Source organism: Mytilus edulis, chromosome 5 (assembly GCF_963676685.1).
Source record: "Mytilus edulis chromosome 5, xbMytEdul2.2, whole genome shotgun sequence".
In the NCBI taxonomy this organism is placed as follows: domain Eukaryota; kingdom Metazoa; phylum Mollusca; class Bivalvia; order Mytilida; family Mytilidae; genus Mytilus; species Mytilus edulis.
The window spans coordinates 68,220,377-68,241,373 of record NC_092348.1 but is presented as its reverse complement, the minus strand read 5'-3'; the positions used below and the strand labels follow the sequence as shown (position 1 = coordinate 68,241,373).

Genomic DNA, 20,997 nt, shown 5'->3' with positions numbered 1-20,997 from the left:
AGATTTGATTTGACAATACCTAACGTTCCATGATATTTTTGTTGAACATAAGTCTTATGGTCTTAACACTAACCTGAGTAACCAGCAAGAGCTGCTGCCTGTATCATAGGTTTACTCTCTGTAGTGTACATATCTGTTGGTGACGACTGGATACTACGATATCCACCACTATTACGACTAGACCAGCTCTCATTCAGTTCCTGTTGGATACAGTCATGTTGAGACCACGGACATTCCTGTTTAATAGTCGGTACCATCTGATATGGCTGTTGGTCATAGTATGGATCTTGTGGAATGAATGGGTCTGAAAGGAAAAGTCACACGTATTATAAAGATATTCAAATTCCCAATTGTTTCTGTAACAAATCAAAGTACGAACTTTAAGCCATTCATTGTTTTTAACAAAAAGTTTGATATATTTATAGAAGATAAAATATTGTTACAAAAATATTTCTCTTTTGTTTGTTATAAAACCATTTCTATTGATAAATATCCCCCCCCCCCCCCCACCCCCTTAGATATATTGATAATCTCATCTTTTTGAGAAGAAAGAGTATTTAAAATTTAAGATGATACTGTATATTTCATAAAATTTTTCAATATTGTTAAATTATGTGCATATTTTTATACATGTACTTACTTCGACACATGTTGTCAATAGGTGGTCTGTATTTTTGCTCTGGAATCATAGGATAAAACTCTGTAGGACTGTGGTCATAGTAACTGTTGTTATGGAGACTCTCCACACTTTGGTAATCAGATGTATCTTCATAAGCCTCACTTTCGTTCAAAGCTTTGATAGACTCGCTGATCTGGCCACCATATGAACCTGAAACACAATAATTGAAATGAAACCTTTTGTTTGAAATTCATTACACACAAACAGGGTGGCTTAAGATTATTATACATTAAAGGGAGATAACTCCTAAAAACTGAGGTCAAGTTCGGATTTTTTTTGGTTTCTTCCTGAAAGGGTGTTATTTGCCTTTTTAACTAAAATATTTATCATAATCTCATTTGCATAACTGCAAATTTGGTGAAAAATTTAAGTTTTTTTATTCCACCTTTTCAACCGAAATACTGGAAATAGAACGTCATAGAAAATTACACATGTAAATAATTCATATTTAATATTTAAGTAAGATATAATTATTTACTTACATTTGTTGTCTACATATGGTGTTGACTTGTTATCTACATAACCTGAAAAAACAAACAAATTATTTATTTAATTTATCACTTTATAAACAATAATACATGTACAAAGATAAAAGTATCGTTCTAGAAGTCAATATCAAGAACTTGTTTCCATTTTCATCACACCTTGGAAAATAATATTTACAAAAATCACAGATTGCAAAAAAACCAAAAAGACATTCTAAAAATTGACTTCATTTTTGTTTTATTTTGTTACAAATGATCAAACTGTCAATCTCCTGAAACACTTTCATTTTAGACAATTCAGTGTCTGTCTGTAATACCCTTTTCAAAAGAGTACTTAATATGTATTTTATAGAAACATTGAGACAGACTGTTTGAAAGATTTAACTAAGGAATGAGCAAAAGTTAGAATACTACATTCCTCCCCCACTTTTCTGATAATTACCTTGGAGCATTGAGTATCTATCAGCAAACTCTGGAACACACATTGATTCACTATAGTTCTGTGGAACGTTACTCAATGATGCCCTCTCCTCGGCTGCCTCTGTAATATAAAAAATATTTAATGAATACATCATACATTTTTTTTCTGCACTTTTAAAAGAACATAACAAGAAGTTAATCAATAAATTAGATTTTTTTTTTATCTTCACTTGTTTTCACATGCATCATATAAAGAATTATGATATCAAATTTTATCATTTAATCCAATTTTCAAATTTAGTCAACAATTTAGTAATTATCTAATTTTCATAAAATGGCTTTAATAACAAAACAATACTGCTCCTGTAAATACTACATCTGTCTGTGTGATGATAAGTACTTTAATCTTTATATGGCAATACAAAGTTCACAAAATATAAAACAATTCTAGGGAAGGGAAAGAAGATTGCTTTCCCCTTTGAAAACAAAAAACAACCCGAGAACTCTATTTTTCTAATATGGCAATTTCTAACCCATCCTTCTGATACAGGCAGCACGAAGACAATTTCTGTGTTACATATGAATGTAATTATCTAATAATAGGTGAAAAGGCAATAGTAAATTTGCACTCTTCTTTGGTAATAAAATGTTAATTGTTTGTCAAAAGACATCGACTTTCTAATCAGAAGCAAATAAAAAAACTTTGTATTTTTTTTTTTAATTTCAAAAATGTAGTGTTTTCTGTAATGTATAATATATACCTTTCTGCAACAAATCCAGATGTTCCCATAAAATATCTCCCATAAATGGGGGAGCCAACGTAAGGAAATCTTCTTTTGCCATTTTGACGAGAGTTTGTCCGTTCATCCTAAAATTGTTCATATTGATATTCTCCAAATGGAACTCTTGAATAGCCCACTGCAACCACTTAGTAATGTGCGACTCTGTCCACAATGCGGGGTCTGTCAATACAAAAGTATAACTTACAATTCAAATACTTTACAACAACAAAAAACGCTACGTTGCAGATACAATGATGGTGCAAACATTAACCTTTAAAGATTGAAACAATTATAATCAAACTTAACCATTATGTTTTTAATATAGTTAACTCAAAAAGTCTAAAACTTTGTAATTTGTTTAAATCATATTTAGGAGAAGCCAAATTAATACGACAATTTACTGATTGCAGATCGCAACATGAATACCATCTCAAGTGCACATCACAACTCTGTTAAGTAATTAAAATAGTCGTTTAAACATGTGTTTAATTAGTAAATACGAACACCTTGATAATCAGGTGGCAGGTAAAATAATGACCAGCTTATGAAACACAGGTATTATAATTAAATATGAACATCGGTATTGTCTCCGGTATTGTCTCCGCGGACCTTGGAACAGATTGCATCACATGTCATTCTATTCTCACAAGGGACACTTAGATCATAGATTCATCATCATTTAATAGTCATACTATTTAACTGCATTTCTCGGGTGATCATTTTTTTGATGTATTGAATTGCACAATTTTTTTTAATGAAAAATATTATTTTTCTTTTTTTAAGTAATTAAGCCTTCTTAATTTCAGCATGGGAAAGGCTGCTTTAAAATGAAAATAACCATAACAGAAATTTGTAAATGCTTTTAAAAAAAATTTAAAGCATTAATTTGAACTAATCTAAAAATTCAGGCAATTTTTTTGTCTGTAATAAGTATATATTATGCAATATGAGTATGATAAATGAAGAAAACAATATCCTTATCCTAATTTGAAAACTACAAATGATGATTTTGGGGTCAAACGATGAATGAAAAATTACTCTGTAATAAGAGCATCACATGGAATACAAAATTACAGTAATCAACATAATTGTTTCAACTTAAATTTGTCTCATTTGATCAATGGAAAATGCTACTTTATTAAGGGCTAGACTTGCTTTATAAAAACCTGGAGTGGCCAATCAAATTTCTCAAGTGCTTTTTTAGAGGCATTATATATATACATTTCTTTTTTGTTTTGTTATGTTTATTATTAGACTTAAATTAATTTGTAAGAAGAGGTCAATCAACTTAAAAAGAAGTCAGCTTTCCTCCTCTGTAAAGAAAATACTATTCATTCATGAAATCTGACATTTTGTTGATATGTACCTTTAGCGAAGTCGTACTGTACTTTTTCAAAGCTTTTGAAACTATCAAGGAGAGCCTGTGACATCTTCTGAGAAGTTCCTGGTGTCAAAGGGAGAACCTGGGTAGTAACAGGTATATCTGCAAAGAATAAAAGAAAGATTCATGAAAAAAATGTCAATTGTATATATATTTTATATAGTGGAAGAAAGTTGACGCATACAAATACAGTTGAAACAACTGTATTTTCTGAATGAACATCAATTTCATGGAACTATTATTTTCTAATTGTAGACTACATGAATATGTTCTAATTACAACTTGAATATACTTTAGACCTATTCCATTATGCAATGTCTATAAATGTCTTGAAGTATTGAAAGAGTTCTCTTTCTTTCTTGTCAAATAAATGATTCACTTATAAGCACACAGGTGATGGAATACTCAAAGCTGTCTACAAAACTATATTTTTCTATAAATAATGCAAATTAGGTGGATTACTGAAAATCAAATTAAACAACTTTCATTTCTTTTTGTTTGATTTCCTCTTCATAATGCAATTTCTTAAAATGAATCATTGAACCAATGACCTTTTTTTGAGAGCTTTTTGACCTTTAATCCCTATAATCCAACCAATCCTTTATATAGAACATGCTTATTTAATATGCACAAGGTGAGCACAAACAGGTATAAAAACTGATGCTTTTATTGCATTTTGATATTTCTCAAAATATTTAACAAGAATAATATAATTTTATGTAACATTGCAGATTTGAAGCCAATTTTTGACATGGCAACTGACACCATATTTTATGATTGTTCACTTGAACTCCATTTAAATATAAGGTTTTATGTAACCATAATTATAACAGGTACACAAATAAACCACAAACACTGACTCATACTTTTAAATTTAAAGACTGTCCTAGATTTCTAGCCTTTGACCCTATTTCACACACTGTATCTTATTAGGTACATTCATAAATCTTATGTTAATAACCCTGGACCACATGACTTCTTTATGAATGAAACAGCTGCCATGGGGGGAAAGCTCAAAATGTGCATCAGTCACACATATACAAACACACATGGTATATCTATCTACTATATCTTATCTTTTGAATCTTTATTTTTTGTTAAATCTGCAATCCATTAAGACTGTCACAAGCTTTATGCCAACTTGAATTATCATTTCATGGATATGAAATATGGAATATGAAACTCATTCATGTAAACAGTACATCCTGATTTCACAGAACTGTTTCCTCTTGTAACAGGCCAGGCTGGGAATGGGGTACTACAGGTCAAATGATTAGGAAACATTGTCCTGGTTCTACAGAACTGCTTCCTCCTGTCACAGGCCAGGCTGAGAATGGGGTACAATAGGTCACATGATTATCATTAGGAAATATTGTATCCTGATTCTACGGAAATGTTCACCCTGTGAATTCAGGGAATAGGGTGTAACCATTTACATGATTATAGGTACTGACTGATTCCATCATTTATTGAGAGTCTGATATGCTATGGTTGTGTACACTTATTCAATGCAGATAGGGTATGCTAGGTCACATGACTAAGTAACCTTGAACTTTTTTTTGTGTTTTTAGGTTGCTGGAACATTAATGTGTACCAACCTTATCATTACTCATATTTATAGATGAGAACAGCTGTATGGGTCATAAATATGATCTTTACAACACTTCCTTATAAGATAGGATATTCCAAGGGGAGAAAAACAACAAAAGGGCAGAGGAATAGAATAATATATCCTTCCTTGTGTAATATGGGTAATCCAGGTTAGAACACAGTCTGATCTTTGGTAATAAAAATGCTTTTCAAGAAATAGCAATAACAAGTTTGAGTGTCCATTACAATATACTTCAGAGGATTTTTAAATGAAAATGTCATTTAAAACCAATGTTATGGCAAAAAAACTATAATAATGAATCCAAAGTTTAAAATGTCGTAATGGTTTAATACTGATACTGTTACAGTATCCATAATAAGAAAACAGAACACAAAAAGAAACAAAAATATGAAGCAAACCATAAAAGCCATTTGTAAGCCATCAATAGGAGTAGCAAGGTTAATTTTCATAAATAAGTCAACAGGCCAAAACCCAAGAGAGTCAGTCAAATAGAACTGATTTTAAAAATTTATCTCCATCAATAGATTCATAATTATCTATTTATACAATTCTTCATGTTTGAAAAAAGCTAAGAATACAAAAACTCCTATTTTTGTTTTACTTCCATGGGCAATGTCATTAGTGCTTCCATGTTTAAGTGCTTTGTTAAATTTTTAAAGTATCATTTTATTTTTAAGTCATGGCCTTGACCTACAGAGAGATTGTGTGGGTGTACATGAGCTGTCAGATATCATTAATCCTGACAAAGAAAGCCTGGCGGTTTTTATATTATACAAGTTGACCTTCATCAAAGTAGAGTAACAGACTTTTTGTGGTCAGACACAGGGGGGTGGGGATGGGCATTTAAATACACACGCTATTGAAGTGGTAACCTATTCATTGACTTGTGACACATTACTAATTACTTGATTGAAAACACTCCTTTCATCAATAAATAAAAATATGATATTTAACAATGGTCATTTTATTTGTGAGCTCACTGTAATTGTTTTAAATAAATTTAAGAAAGGAATTGCATAATTATATGTAACCGATTTTTAAATCGTTCTTTCATTTCAATTTTTTTTTAACGTCTGGCGATGAAAAAGAAAGTTGTGAATGTTAGAAATTTGAACATTTACCTTCAATTGATCAGACAAGTAACTTCACTTGGTTGATTGATTATTTGTTTTGTTTAAGTCCAGTGGCAAATAGTTCAAGAAAGTTGAGGATAAAACTTAACTTGACAAAAAGAACCTTTAAATTAAAATCCTACCTAACATTCCTAGCTTGTATTCCTAGTATTGTACCTCTTCATACTGACCAAACAGGGGAGGGGAACAATTATTTCATTGGGAATCATTAAAGTAATGGGGGATGAACTCCATAATTACCTCCCCTTATTATTATGACATTTTAAATGAAGTTAATGAAGTTGGATATTTTTATTGCCAATGTAAATGTTCTATGTGACAGATTAATTATACAGTTAACTTCAATTTACATCTAAATCTCTGATTAAGGTTAATTTCTAACATATGGCCAAAGGGCACTGACCAAAAAACTTTAATATCATTAAATTCAGATGAAAGTGGCCATTCATTTTAGACAATTTTAAGCAATAACTTTTTCCTTTATTACCTGATTTATATTCTACCCAAGTACCTGGTAAAATTCAACATGAAAAGATGAAAATTTAATATATTTATTTAACACATTTTTAATAAGAACATATATATTCAGAAACCAAAGCAATCTTTATAAATTGATACCAAATCATCACACAATTTAGTTTCCATGACAACTCTTTTCTCAAACACACATCAAATGACCATAACACACCATGCTCCTTGGCCTCGCCATCATATATAATTTACAGAAAAAACTCCCCACTGCAGACAAGTATCCTCACCATAGACCACTTGTAGCTTTGATATCAATATAACGTAGAGCAAACCACCCATTATCAAAGTAAAAGACTATAGCAACCAAACCAGCTTCTTTGTACTGTCTCTCTCAAGTTCATATAGATCTCATTTATCAATGTTCAATGCACATTTGTTAATCACTACATGATATAAAGTAGGTATTTAGCACTTGGAATCTTTTAACTCCTCTTTCATATAAGTTTTGTCAGTTTTTCCTATTTTACGAACAAGAAAATCTTCAGAATGTAGAAAAGGCTTATAAGACCAGATAAAATTTCATACCTTTTGATTGTTTCCCTTAACCAAAGTTGATATATGTATAAAACTGTCCTGATACTCATCTAAGATTATGTAAGAATTTGGATTACGTGACAATTTCAACTTTTCAAAAGAAAAAAATCGGAAGTTATCAATTTTTTTAAAAGGACTATCTCGATAGCCATCATTCTGAGAGAACTCAAAAGATATTTTACACAGTCACAACCCCTAGAGTGTCTCCTGTCATCAGCACGTTAAAGTGCCACCTGATGCCTAGCCTAGCGAGTACATGTATTTTTTAATTAATTGCTGGAGGAACTAAGTGGTTATATCCTCGACTCTGATCTGAAGTACCAGTAGCAGGAAACCAGCTTTATGTCGTCTCTGATTACAAAACTGATATAAATTTAAATTAATTCTTTTTAATTCAAAACACTCTTAAAAACTTTACTAAAAGCATAAGTGTAAAGCAGTTTCTTCACATTTAAAAGTTTGAATAAATTATTTCTGTACTCTGGTAATTTTGAAAATACTACCAGTGATAAATCTGAAATATTTTTCAGGAATAAAATGTTAAATGTATGATTGAATTTGATCTAAAAATAACTCAGTTCCTTATTTGTTTTTTTATTCAATATGGTCAAACAATGAATTATCTTTGAACTTTGAAATTAGGTGGGAATTTTTTGAGGAAATATTTATAATAGAAGGTCAAATGTCAGTGCTCTGGAATATAAACTAGATTGTTAACGTTTACCCCTAAAATAATTATGAATAGTTATAACAAAGAAATCCTCTTATTCCCTCTGGGATATAACTTGTAAATTAATATAACTTCTGTATCTTCTTCGTTTATCATTAAAACATACATGTACCTTTAAACAAAGGAAAATTAAATCAAGTTTACACCATTTTTTAAAGACTTTTTATCGTTGAAGTGTTCCTCCTCCCTGAGGCAAGTGTAATTTCTATGATAAACCATAGTTAGTTGATCTACAATCTATAATTTAACTTTATTATACAAATTATATGTTGTTTAACAAGTCTGTGATTTTTTTGTAGATTGTATACATGGACAGAGTGACTCCTTTTATCATGTTTAGTTATCAGGAACATGAATTAGTAGTTTATTACTAAGTTTTATCTAACTGACATAACATGTGTAAATTTAAGTTAAAAGATGTCTTAAATATTCTGCTTTTGTCATCAAATTGTTCACTTTAATGTTGTTTTTGTGTTGTAGAAACAAATTTAATCTAATAATTAACTCGTTACATATATCTTATCTGACATCTTTATATCATTTTAATGTTTACTTCGCTGATTAACAAGAACCACAGTTTATTTTCATCTTGAAAAAATATATGATGTCCACCTATTTTCAAATTCAAACAAAAGAGTTTGAAAAAGGGGAACAACTCTTTGGACAAGAGTACACTGTCCTTTATCTAGGTCACCATTTACTACCCAGACCTCAATTTGGTTTCCTTATACAACAAATGTAGTGTCAATTTAAAAGACATTTAAATATTATCTACAATCTGAGTCAAAATTCATATCATCTTTATGTGAGCTATTTTGTTGTTTAGAAAGAGTTATCTTATCTTGCTTTTATTTTCATAATATTTCATAGACCCCCATATGATTGTAAAGATGCCTTAAACTAGCAAATTTGATATAGTTTGGCAAGCTATAACTATTTATCTAAAATTAATTATTAAACAGCAACACAACAACTAAAATACAAACAGAAATACTTAAAAATTTGACGCACAATCTTCAATAATAGTCAAGCTTATATTACCGCAAGGTTTAAAAGTTGTAACTAAATTTAACAGTTAATATTTAAAATTTTAAATATTCAAATAGCACTATGTTTCAACAATTTATCAGTACATGTATTGATTTTGTGAGCGAAATACAATAACAGGTGACTATATTTTTATTGTGTATTTTCTTATCTTTTAACATTTGTTTTCTCTTTTTCTCAACTTTAAATCTTTGAAACTTGCAGTGATTAGTTTTTAAAAATAATAATGCACAAATAAAATCTTCAATGTTTATCAACAGTAATTTAGTCATCAATACCTCTGTACAATTTCAAACCGTATTGCACATTACGTTTGTTTTCGTTAAAACATCAAAAGTTATCTGCAAAGTTAAATATGTAACTATCTTTCTTGGCAAAAGCTGAATACCTGTTTTATTTGTATTGCAAGGTTACACCCACGAAAATTGTTCTTAATTAATTAAGGACCAGTGCAAACTTATAAAGAGGATTCTCTCATATCAAACGTATTCATCTGGTATATACATGCAATAAGAAGAAAAACAAAACATCTTCAAATACCATTATCATTCGTTCAAGCTTAAGTAGCATCATATAATTAGGGCAAAAAGTACAAAACTTTCTCACGAAAACATTGACTTAGGCAAGTATTGCCCAATACAACCTGAATTTTATCAAAATTCATTTTTTTTTAGAACATTTAGAACTTCGAGATCATTCCTTATTTCAAATTTATCAAACACGATTTTACAGATTTTTCCAGTTGTGGTAATTTTGCTTCAATGACTGATGGTTTGCACGTTTTCTGGTGTAGGAGTTTTAAAGATTATAGAAATCTTTGGTTAATGAAGTCAGATTAGCATGTAGGAGAAGATTCTGGCGTGCAGTGTAATGATCGCAGTGTAACGATCGGGTTACCATCACCTGCCCTAACTGTTATGATAATTAAGATGATGAACACAGGTGTTTTATACCAATGGAATAAACTTCTGACCCAATCCAAATAAATAAACACAAGATTTACATTTTTGAACTGAGATGCATGATTGAAAAGTATCTTATAATTAATTATACTCTACTAGTCAGCAAAATGCTTCATAAGTACTTTTTCAATTCTGTACCATAAAGAATAACCTCAAACATCAAAAGAACATGTTATTTCTGACCCTTGTCAGCCAGCAATTATTATCAAAATTTAAAATGGCTAGGATAGAATTTTAGAAGACTACCCAAATAAAGAGTGTGATATAATTTATACAATAACTTTTAGTAATTAAAATGAAGCTAAACAAGGTCTTTGACCTGTATTGATTCACTTTTACAAATTATGACTTAGATGGAGAGTTGACTCATTGGCACTTATACCTCATCTTCCTATATCAATCTTAACCTCATTTTTCATCTTCTCATAGTTTAAAAAATATCATTCCTGTATTTGTATGCAATTTATACATTTTACAGTTGGAAAGAATAGATATGTCATGGATGTGAACATACAAAAATACTGTGGACTATTTAGAAATAGTCAATATATTACAGGAACAGGACTTTTCGTGGTGTCTTTCATCTTGACTGTTGCTCAAATTCATATTTTATTGATCTCCCAAGCAAGCACAGACCCAACATGAACATGAAACTTATCATTTTCAGTCTGGTTTGTCAGTATTTTTAGTATAATTTAAGATGTGTGTCACTTGATTTTAAACACCTTTTTAAGTCTAATTACCAGCCTTAATTTCAATCTAGTATCCATAACAGCCATGTTAAGAGAGTGCATGTGACACTCGTGTGACTTGCATGCAGCACTTCTGCCATTTACATCTTCCATATTAAGGAAATGCATTTAAATATTAGACATCTAAATTATCAATTACAATTTGGCAACTGTCATATAAACATTATATTATTAATCATGCAACAACTAAATGGTATATGCAAGCTCTTAAGACCCTAATGCGGAAGTTGCGCAGGTCACATGCATGCAAAAAAGGAACATGACAGTCCCATCGCTGTAGACCACAATTATTGGTACTTACCAGAGGTTAAAACTCTGCCGTTAGTATGCCACGAGGGAAATAATGATGCTATTCCCTTACTCTTTGTACCACGTTCTATTACCATATTCTTTTCTTTCTGAGTCATTTATAAAATTTAACATTTGAATCAGAATCCATTTATGTTTCTTTTGTCCAAAAGAAGTATTTAATCATTCATATTCAACATGGATTACACCTTTTCCCATCAAGGTATTACAAATCAAGCTAAAAAAAAGTTTTGAATCCCAAGATTTATTAGTGGTAATTGTTATCGTTTAGTCTCTGCTCTCCTTTTAAAAAGTTCTTAAGCAGCTGTTGATAGTCACTTTACTTTAAAAGTTTTCCAATTGTTCTGTCACTTCTGAAGAAATGTCTTAAAAGTTATGCAAGTTTTCCAACAATAGTCAAAGTTTCTTGTGTCAACTTTAAGTTACGCAAATGTGAGCAAATAAACACTTGAAAATTGACCAGCATTTACACAAACAATAATGTATATCTTTCCACCTGTATCAACAGATAATGTAATCACACCTTCCTATCCATTAGAGAACTTTTCTGTCTATCCCAAAATCACACTATTGCATTGTCTTCACTAATCCTCTATGCAAACTTTTTTATGGCCTACATTAATTTTTCTACACACTTTTTAATTCATATATTCACCCCTGGGAATTTTTTACACTAAACAGAAAACTTTATGAATGAAACTAGATTAGCCAGCAGGGTTCCATAAATCACTAAATCATGTAAGCTCCAATCAAATTCAAACTAATTTACATAATATATCTAAGCTCCACCTTTAGTTGTATTACTCTAACTTTTATGAATGAAAGAGTTGCTGCTTTAGTTTACATATACCAGCGTGGCTGACCTACTTACAAATTTCATTAATAAAATCTACTGAGGTACACCCAAGGGGAATTACAGTTTTTAGATTTCAAATTAAATATGCAAGACTCAATGGTCGACCAAAGAATAAGTTTTTAACAAATATTTAAATATTTAAATTCTGTTTGCATAGTTGACAGGCTAATTTGTGAACAAACTGCATATTAAATGATCTTTGAAAAGTTTTAATGAGATGTACACACATGTACATAATACCTCTACTATATAACATTAAATGCAAAATTAAAATTAACTGCTGCTTGAGCAGACATAAATGCAAAAGCGATTCTGCAATTGTGCATCTGTTTTATATATGTGTTGCATAATTTTTATATATTTTAAAATAAAAAAAAAAGAACTTTGAAAGTCACATAAAAAAATATGGACTAATATACGTTTTTTAAATTATCATTATAAAATTTATACACATCTTTCATTGATAAATTTTTCTGTGTCCTTGACATTTAATACCACAAACACAAATATCAAATTTGAACCACAAAGTTAATAGAATTGATAGTTGCCTTAGAATTTTATTGTTCAGTCAGAAATCTAATTAAAAATGGACACCACCACACCTACACAGAGAGACAAATTCCCCCATCTCCCATCAATATCAAGGACTATACCTCTAATTAGATAATCTAATCTAGTCTAGATAAATACAATGCCCTGGGGATCAGATAGCTCTGTAAGTTATCAAACCTTCAAAGAAGTTTAAACTATGTTTACACTGTGGTCAAATTTGTTTAAATTTATAGCAATTTGTATAGAAAATTACCAGTATACAGATAAATTATACAGAAAATTAGATAAATGTGGTCAACATACACTTTCTTTCATTGGCTTAATTCTGGCAGTATGTCAAGGTGTGACCACAAAAGTTTAAAATAACATTATTTAGACCAGCAGTTTCAAATATATGTTCCTTGTACGTTTCATTCCCAATCCATTTGATCATGCACATATTAGTGTAATCATGTGCACTTTTTTTCAAATGATCATTGAGGAACTACTTCTTGATATCTCTAAATATGTAATTAAAAAATATCTTATTAACTTTTCAATAAATTGTTATAGAAGTCCATATTGGCTAAAAAAAAATCCAACATTTCACCTCATTTTAAGTAATGACTTTTTTACATATACAAAAGACAATCCATATACCATGAACTATTTAAACTTAATATCTGGTAAATTATATGGTCATTACCACAAGACACTTGTATAAGTAAGCTCCCTTTCTCAAGAAAATTTGGCTTGTTTGGTAGTTTTTGGTGCAGAAATCGTTTATCAGAGAAATTGTTTTCTTTACTTTGGTTTTCATATTTGTCAAAATTAAAATTTTGCTTTTTATGTTAATCAAATGATGCAATTCTGCGTCTTACGCATGGTAAAAGCTTGTACAGCCTCAACAACGGAAGAAACATTACGAAACATTACGTCAAACAAAATTTCTAAGTCTACTCATCACTGAATTTTATTATGCAATCTTTCATAGCCATAGGGTTGTACATCAATAAAAAGACAGCTTCTTCCTTAATGTGTATATATTTATATAGATATATATATCATTTATCAAAACAAAGGCGCAATTTAAATTTTTAAAACTATTTTAAACCAAATCTTCCTTTCAGCATTGAATTTATATCAAATGACAGAATTTTGAAAAAAGCACATAAATTTTAGTTTGATTCATTACCTTTCAACCTTTTAATTTAAATATAATTTATAAATGTCCTTTTTGCATATAAAATGATTTTTTTCCACCTTGCATCTGTTTCTCTATTTAAATGTTTATCTTTATCGAAATTATTCAACCGTGATAAACCGTTGCATTGAATTTTGGCGAATAGTTCAATGATTTGTAAATTTATTCTGATTCAAAATGCAATATAAATGTATAACTTGACACCGTTTCTTTTTTTTCAAATGTCATACTACTTGACACTTCTAACATGGTGAAAAGCTTCCATCATTGTCAAATATATAACACACTGACAAAAACGTTGATCCCCCTTCAGCTAACTTTAACAACAAGTGCGAAACATAATAATTTACTTTTTTGGAGGCATAATAGAAATAATTATTTATTTTTAATTCTAACGGAAATTGTAACTATAAAGCCACTGGGCTGGAAAGGTGTTTCTTTGACGGAAACTTTCTGCATGGGAAATCAGAGGGTTCACCTGATCCCAGCTTATGCCGCAACATCTTTTCAATTTGTTTAATTTCTTACACAATTAGTGTCAATCTTCCATTAAGAAAAAACTATCAAGCATAATCAATTGATCTTTGAAGACCCAAAGTCTAATACCTCTACATAAAATTAAAAGTTAAATAGTGTGATGGCATTTAACAGATGTTTAGGTATAATTTTATATTTTTCAATTCCATTTAATATTTTTTTAAACTTTTCCCTTTAAATAATTTCCACAGAAATCATATCTGCATAATGGTACATTTATGCAACAATTATGATCATTCTTAACATTAATATGCATTAATAAGCTTGCATAGAATTTATAATGTTACAAAAAAGGCTAAAAATATGCAAGAAGCACACTAAACTTTTGTTACTAAAATTATATACATTTTTTAAAATTTAATTTAGACTTAATAAACCCTCCAAGTAATATCTAATTCTGACTTAAAATCTATTGGCCATCATTATAACATTAGTAGACTGTCAGAGTCCCCATGTGCTTACTTCAAATCTTCAAATCTGAATTTTAATGACTTATTATAATTAATATTACAAGCACCAACCTCTTTTCCTCTCCAATTCAAGAAACTTTTGTAAATTGCAAATATCTTCATCAAAGTTAAGTAAGGTCATGAATGGCCAACTGGTAATATCCGAACCAAACTCTTGCAGGAACATTTTGAAATTAACTTATTTTTTTAGGGTGAAGAGTTTTATAAATGCAGAGTTGTTGACACCCCATTTACTTATCCCTTCCCAGAAGACCTTAGATTTTTGTTTTTCAAAAATATTGTTGACAAAAATAAGAGAGGGCCTCTTACAACACACTTATGCTATGAGGATTACTTATTTAAATTTGAGTCGTGACGCAGTCGAGATAATATAATGCGGATATCCCGGGTATAACTGTATCTATTTCTAAACATGAAATGTACACAAATCAAGTGTTTTTGATCTGAATATGAATATAAGCGTGACCGCAGGTTTATCTAACAAATAAAATCAAGGGCACCCATTGTGTAATAGTGTCACCAAAATCTTAGATAAATCTATTTATTAAGTGCTCTTACGATTGAGCTGCTATTTATAAAGTAGCTTATTATAATAAAGTGTTTGATTGGTGAAAGCTTTTCAAGTTGTTGCTTTACAAATTTAAATGGGCTTAAAATACAATATAAATTTTCATTCTAGGAATAAACAATTATTTATAGCTTTCATCATGCTTTTCAAATTTAAATCAAATTTAAAATTAATGAGGTTGTTTATACACTCAATAAAATAAATAAAGAAGCCGTTAACTTTCTAAAAAGTTCTTAGAATTGATTCTATTTTTAAATAAAAAATCATGATTTTCATTATCAAGTAAATAAACTTAACCCTATTGGCATTTTCTAGTAATATCATCAGATGATATGTCCAATATTTAGAACACTAAATGCCACCTTGACAGTACCATGAGTACTGACTGTCCACACAATTTTATGTTGATTGTTTTTTATTTCTCATACCCATCCTCTTTCAATCATTTAAACAAAAAACATATAATAATAATAAATATTTTGTTTACACCTAATCATTTTCATCGCCATTTCTCCTATGCTAAAATTGGTTAGACAATGAAATCTCAAAAAAAAAGATTTTAAGGAAAACTTAGTTTTTAAGCTATAATTGTTTTTTTACGGTAAGCATTTTTTCCATTTTCAAGACTAAATTCGAAAACATGATATATTCTAAGGTTAAAACAACACCACATATCACTAGATAAAAGATGTTAACATTCAATTAGCTCTTAAGTCACTGGACAAAAATTATAACATCTCTTTAAATTTTTCTTTGCTTGAAAAAAATCAAAGACGATTTCCAGATTGAAGTCTTTTTATATAACATCAACAGCTGTTGATCTGCTAGCAAATCTTACTTCACAAAAAAAAATCTGACTTTTATCCATAAAGTGTACCAAAACATTCATCCTTCATATGTATCAAACATTTTTAATTAAAATATGATTTTTAAAGTTCCCAAGCAACTTGTTGTAGGGCAATTGAAGGTTAATGTTCTAAGTGGCCAATGCAAAATGAGAAATTATGGTTCCAGGGAATTATGATGTTTAGATTATACATAACATCTGGTAATATAAAAATGATCACTGCTGAAAAAATAAACTGCTAATGAAACCTTCCTATAATATTTAGACATCTTGTTACCATTGCTGTTAACTTAATCTACAGGTTTTCAAAGCAGTCAATTCCCATACTTTTATTTACCATCAATTTATTCCAACTTTTGAAACATTGTAGAAATCCAAACATAAAGAACTGTGTGTAACAACAGTTAATTTAAAAACTTTAGATGTCAAAGGTCAAAATTTGAAATATTGTGCCTTATCCTCTTGAGCATAAATGGTTTAGAGGAACAATTTTAATAAACTTTTTTGAACAGCTGACTGAGTTATCTCTCTTAAACTGGTATAAAGATATTTCAAAGTATTTGTATAGACAATTTTCAAACTTCAATTCTTAAATAATTGTTAAATTATAAGGGTCAAAGTGGTCTTTTCTTTTTCAATTGGCAACTACTTTAAAAGTTTTAGAATTTTCAGTTTTATCAATTTGCAACAAATGCTACATAAAAAACAAAGACTTTCCAAAAATCCTATCATAAAATTAATTGCATGGGAATATATTTTTTAGCTTTTAATTTTTTTCCTGAAAATCTGACTGCAGTATACAACAGGATAAATTGACCTCTCTAACTCATTGTTTAAATTTATTTAATTCAATTTTTAAATGAATATAATTATTATACATACAATTCTGTGATATTTCCTTAACACATATTTACATGGAAATATTTTCCTATATGAAACAACGTACCTAAATTGTACAGTTCGTAAAATAGATCAGGCAACATACTTGTATCTCTCCAACAGTCTTATGAATTATAATAACTCATTTTTAGAATGACTTTTTATAAGTATTCCATCTTGTTTTTGTAAGAAATCCTCTTATGACTTTTACTATTGTCAAATCTGATCCTAAGTGATAATTAATCCTTATTTTGTATAAATGTGTTATTATAAAATGGGTTGATTCAATCATCACACTTTGTGGGGGATTATCTCCCCTCTGAGAACTACAAAATCTTAAATGTCAATAATCATAAGCAAAGGCAGCATATCTAAGACAAATATAAAAACTTCTTTATCACGTCATTAGTCAATTAAGTATCTACAGTTTTGTTTTTCAAATGTACTATTGAAATGACTAGACATTTATAAAAAGGTCATCAGTTCACAACTTTCTAATAAAAACGTCATCAGTTCAAAACTTTCTAATAAAAACGTCATCAGTTCAAAACTTTCTATTTTACACATACAAATACGTCTTTAACAATAAAACTATGAAAAAATTGTTTATAAATGAAATCAAAAACATCAGTACAAAACAACTATTTTGAAATAAAAACAAGTCTTCAACAATAAAAATATGAAACAGTGGAAACATTTTTTTTTAAAATCAATTCAAAAACATAATAGAACAAAACAAAGTTTTCAATAAAAAAAAATTTTTTTTTTATTAATTAAATCAAAAACCTTAAAATTCAAAATTCTTCTATCATGTCAAATCTCTTAACAAGTTGAAAAGTAGTAAAATTTACTTCATCATAAAGTTAACAACAACCAAGAAAATTGACTGATATATCTCAAAATTTGCTATAAAAATACAACACAGAGGTTTAATTTACAAGCCAAAACCATTTTAAATCACTTTCAGTTATGATAGTTAATGTTATAAAATTATATGTCCCTAATTTATGGATAATAAAAACGTACTAAATATAACTGATATATCTATGGTAACATTTTATAACAGAAAATAAATATGAAACCCCCTTACAATTCATTAACTGTGACACATCTACTTAACACATATTCATCAGAATTCTTATTAAATATCCATATTTACCCTAATTTATCCATTAGTAGGGGGGAAAACTTCATCAGATAAACAATATTTGGACATTCTACATCCTAATCTATGAAAATGGAAGTTTTTAATAAATACAAATTAAAAAGATTTGACAATGTTAAGTGACTGGCACAATGTCCTGAGAGATAATTTAATATAATTTATTGAACTTTTTTTTTCTTTCTAGGCCTCCCAGCTACAGAATAAATTTATAAGAGCTGGACAATTTGTCAACATCCATCTGACACTAACAATACTTGTCACCCAGATGTCATTTGAATTATCGGAATAACATTTTAATTTAACTTTATTTTTTTACAAATTATTTTGTTTTCTGGGAAAACTCTTCTCAGTTCTAATTTCAATCGTATGGACAATGTCCGTTTTTCTGGGTAAAAAGTTCAATGGATCTAAACTGACATTTACGTCAATTCTGTTTCACAGTTTGGACATTCCATCACCTTCCTGGCATTTCCGAAACACAAAAAAATAGGTTTAAATGCTGTAATTGTGATACAGATTTCTATCAAGAGTTTGGAGTTTAAAACATTTCAATGCAATTCGAATAAATACAAGATTAACAAGAATGTGTCCATAGTACACGGATGCCCCACTCGCACTATCATTTTCTATGTTCAGTGGACCATGAAATTGGGGTCAAAACTATAATTTGGCATTAAAATTAGAAAGATCATATCATGGGGAACATGTGTACTAAGTTTCAAGCTGATTGGACTTCAACTTCTTCAAAAACTACCTTGACCAAAAACTTTAACCTGAATCGAGCGGACGCACAGACGGACAGACGGACGCACAGACGAACGGAGGCACAGACCAGATAACATAATGCCCCTCTACTATCGTAGGTGGGGCATAAAAAAATACTTCACAGCCGTTTATAATATGGAAAAATGAAAACAATTTACAAATTATATGTTACTTTTAAAATACAACACTGGCCTTGGCCAGGTAAAATAAAATTTGATCAATAGTTGAAAATTTTACAAAATTCTATAAATTCGAAGCAAATATTTTTTTTTCTTTCAGCAATGCATAAGAATGCTACACAAAGCCTTACTTTGACCTGTAATTGTTTTCTGTATAACCATTGTGACTTTGATGGAAAGTTGTCTTAAATATTGACACTGATACTTCATCTTATTTCTATATAAAGATCTATCAGTTGTAGCCACATTTACTAGAGATTTGTTTCCAACCAGTACTTACATATTTCAGAAAGTTTCAACTTGTGAAACAAGAATACTGTTAAAATAGATACATATTTCTGAAAGTTTGGAAACATTTGTAATTACTATCAATACTGTTATTCAAAATAGAACAGTAAAATTATTGATGTATTAAAAGACAGATTTTATCCATGGTTAGGCAAGCATTCAGACTTAAAAAGACAATGAAACTGCCTCATTTTTCAAGACCTACATGCCAACTATCAAAAATCATTGGAGAGACTAATATCACAGAAGCATGTTGGAGAACGAAACTTGTACATCATCTTTTTATTCCTATAGATCGTTTCCAGCGAATGATATCTACATCTGGAATATTGCTGACTTGACAAAATTATGAGTTATACATGTGTTAGGTATATACAATGACATATGCCAGACAGGGGGAGTGAAGCATGCTTCCATTACCCGTACATTAAAATACATTATAAACTTCGCCACTGATCACTATTATTTTGTAACTATCATGGTAATTAATATCACTTTAAAATAAAAAATAAAACGGAAGCAACGTCACACGTGCAACGTCAGAATGAAAGGATCTTACAATGAAATTGGCAACTGTTTCCCCAGGTCTGTGGGCAGCCATGCAGGCCGAAAAAAAAAGAATTCTATGATATACAACTTTCAAAAGGCCAGCATTTTATTTTTTATTACATTGGAAAAAATTGAAATTTTTCATCTAATATAGGCTAAAATTAGTAAAATAAGAAGTATTACAGGGAGGCTGAAGCTATGAAAATCTAGGATTATACCTATTGTGGGCTTAACAGTATAAAGATAATCCTAGCATTCAGTATGTACATAAAAGAAATGGCTTTGTTCTATTTGCTTTAAAAGTTAAGTGTGAGGCAATATAAAAACATAGAGAAAAAGTTTCAGAAAAATATTTCTAAGGTGTTGTTGGTATACAAAAATCTTTTATCTTATATTATTTTCACAACTACCAGAAAACTTTTAGATATCAGAACTTTTCTTTCACCAGAGCTTGTCACTCATGAAATGAAGTGTTTGATAATTTAATTACCTCTATTGTGTCATTGTTACTCAACCACTTAAAAGATGAGTGATTTATTTTAATATTTGGCACCTTATTGTTTGTTTACCAAATTATAGATAATAAATTTCTGTAAAAATTACAAATTACCCCTTAAAAAAATCCCTTTGAAAAGACCTCATATTCAATTACTGCTATGAACCAATTATCAGTAATCAATACTAAAGGTAAAAAAAAGTTATCTTAAAATTGATTTTTGTAAAGTATCTGAGATTAAGAGGTCAATTATGACTGTTAGTCCCTTATCAGAGTTAGGTCAAGACAAATAACAGTTTTGTAACA

The 20,997-nt window shown here is 29.6% G+C and overlaps 1 protein-coding gene across 3 annotated transcripts in view; it reads right to left on the bottom strand.

Annotated features, from left to right (window-relative positions):
• LOC139524296 (transforming protein p54/c-ets-1-like) overlaps positions 1-20,997 on the bottom strand; it is a 37,872-nt gene that overhangs the window by 4,330 nt on the left and 12,545 nt on the right. The window contains exons 1-7 of one of the 3 annotated variants that reach the window (XM_071319038.1): positions 15,007-15,295; positions 3,733-3,849; positions 2,346-2,546; positions 1,607-1,705; positions 1,162-1,203; positions 641-829; positions 74-304 (exon numbers count right to left, since the gene is read on the bottom strand). In XM_071319038.1, coding sequence (XP_071175139.1) covers positions 74-304; positions 641-829; positions 1,162-1,203; positions 1,607-1,705; positions 2,346-2,546; positions 3,733-3,849; positions 15,007-15,121 — 994 coding nt within the window. In that variant the 5' untranslated portion in view covers positions 15,122-15,295. Of the gene's footprint in view, positions 1-73; positions 305-640; positions 830-1,161; positions 1,204-1,606; positions 1,706-2,345; positions 2,547-3,732; positions 3,850-11,349; positions 12,178-15,006; positions 15,296-20,997 lie in introns of those variants that run through there. The other 2 variants (XM_071319039.1, XM_071319037.1) reach the window with 2 other exon arrangements.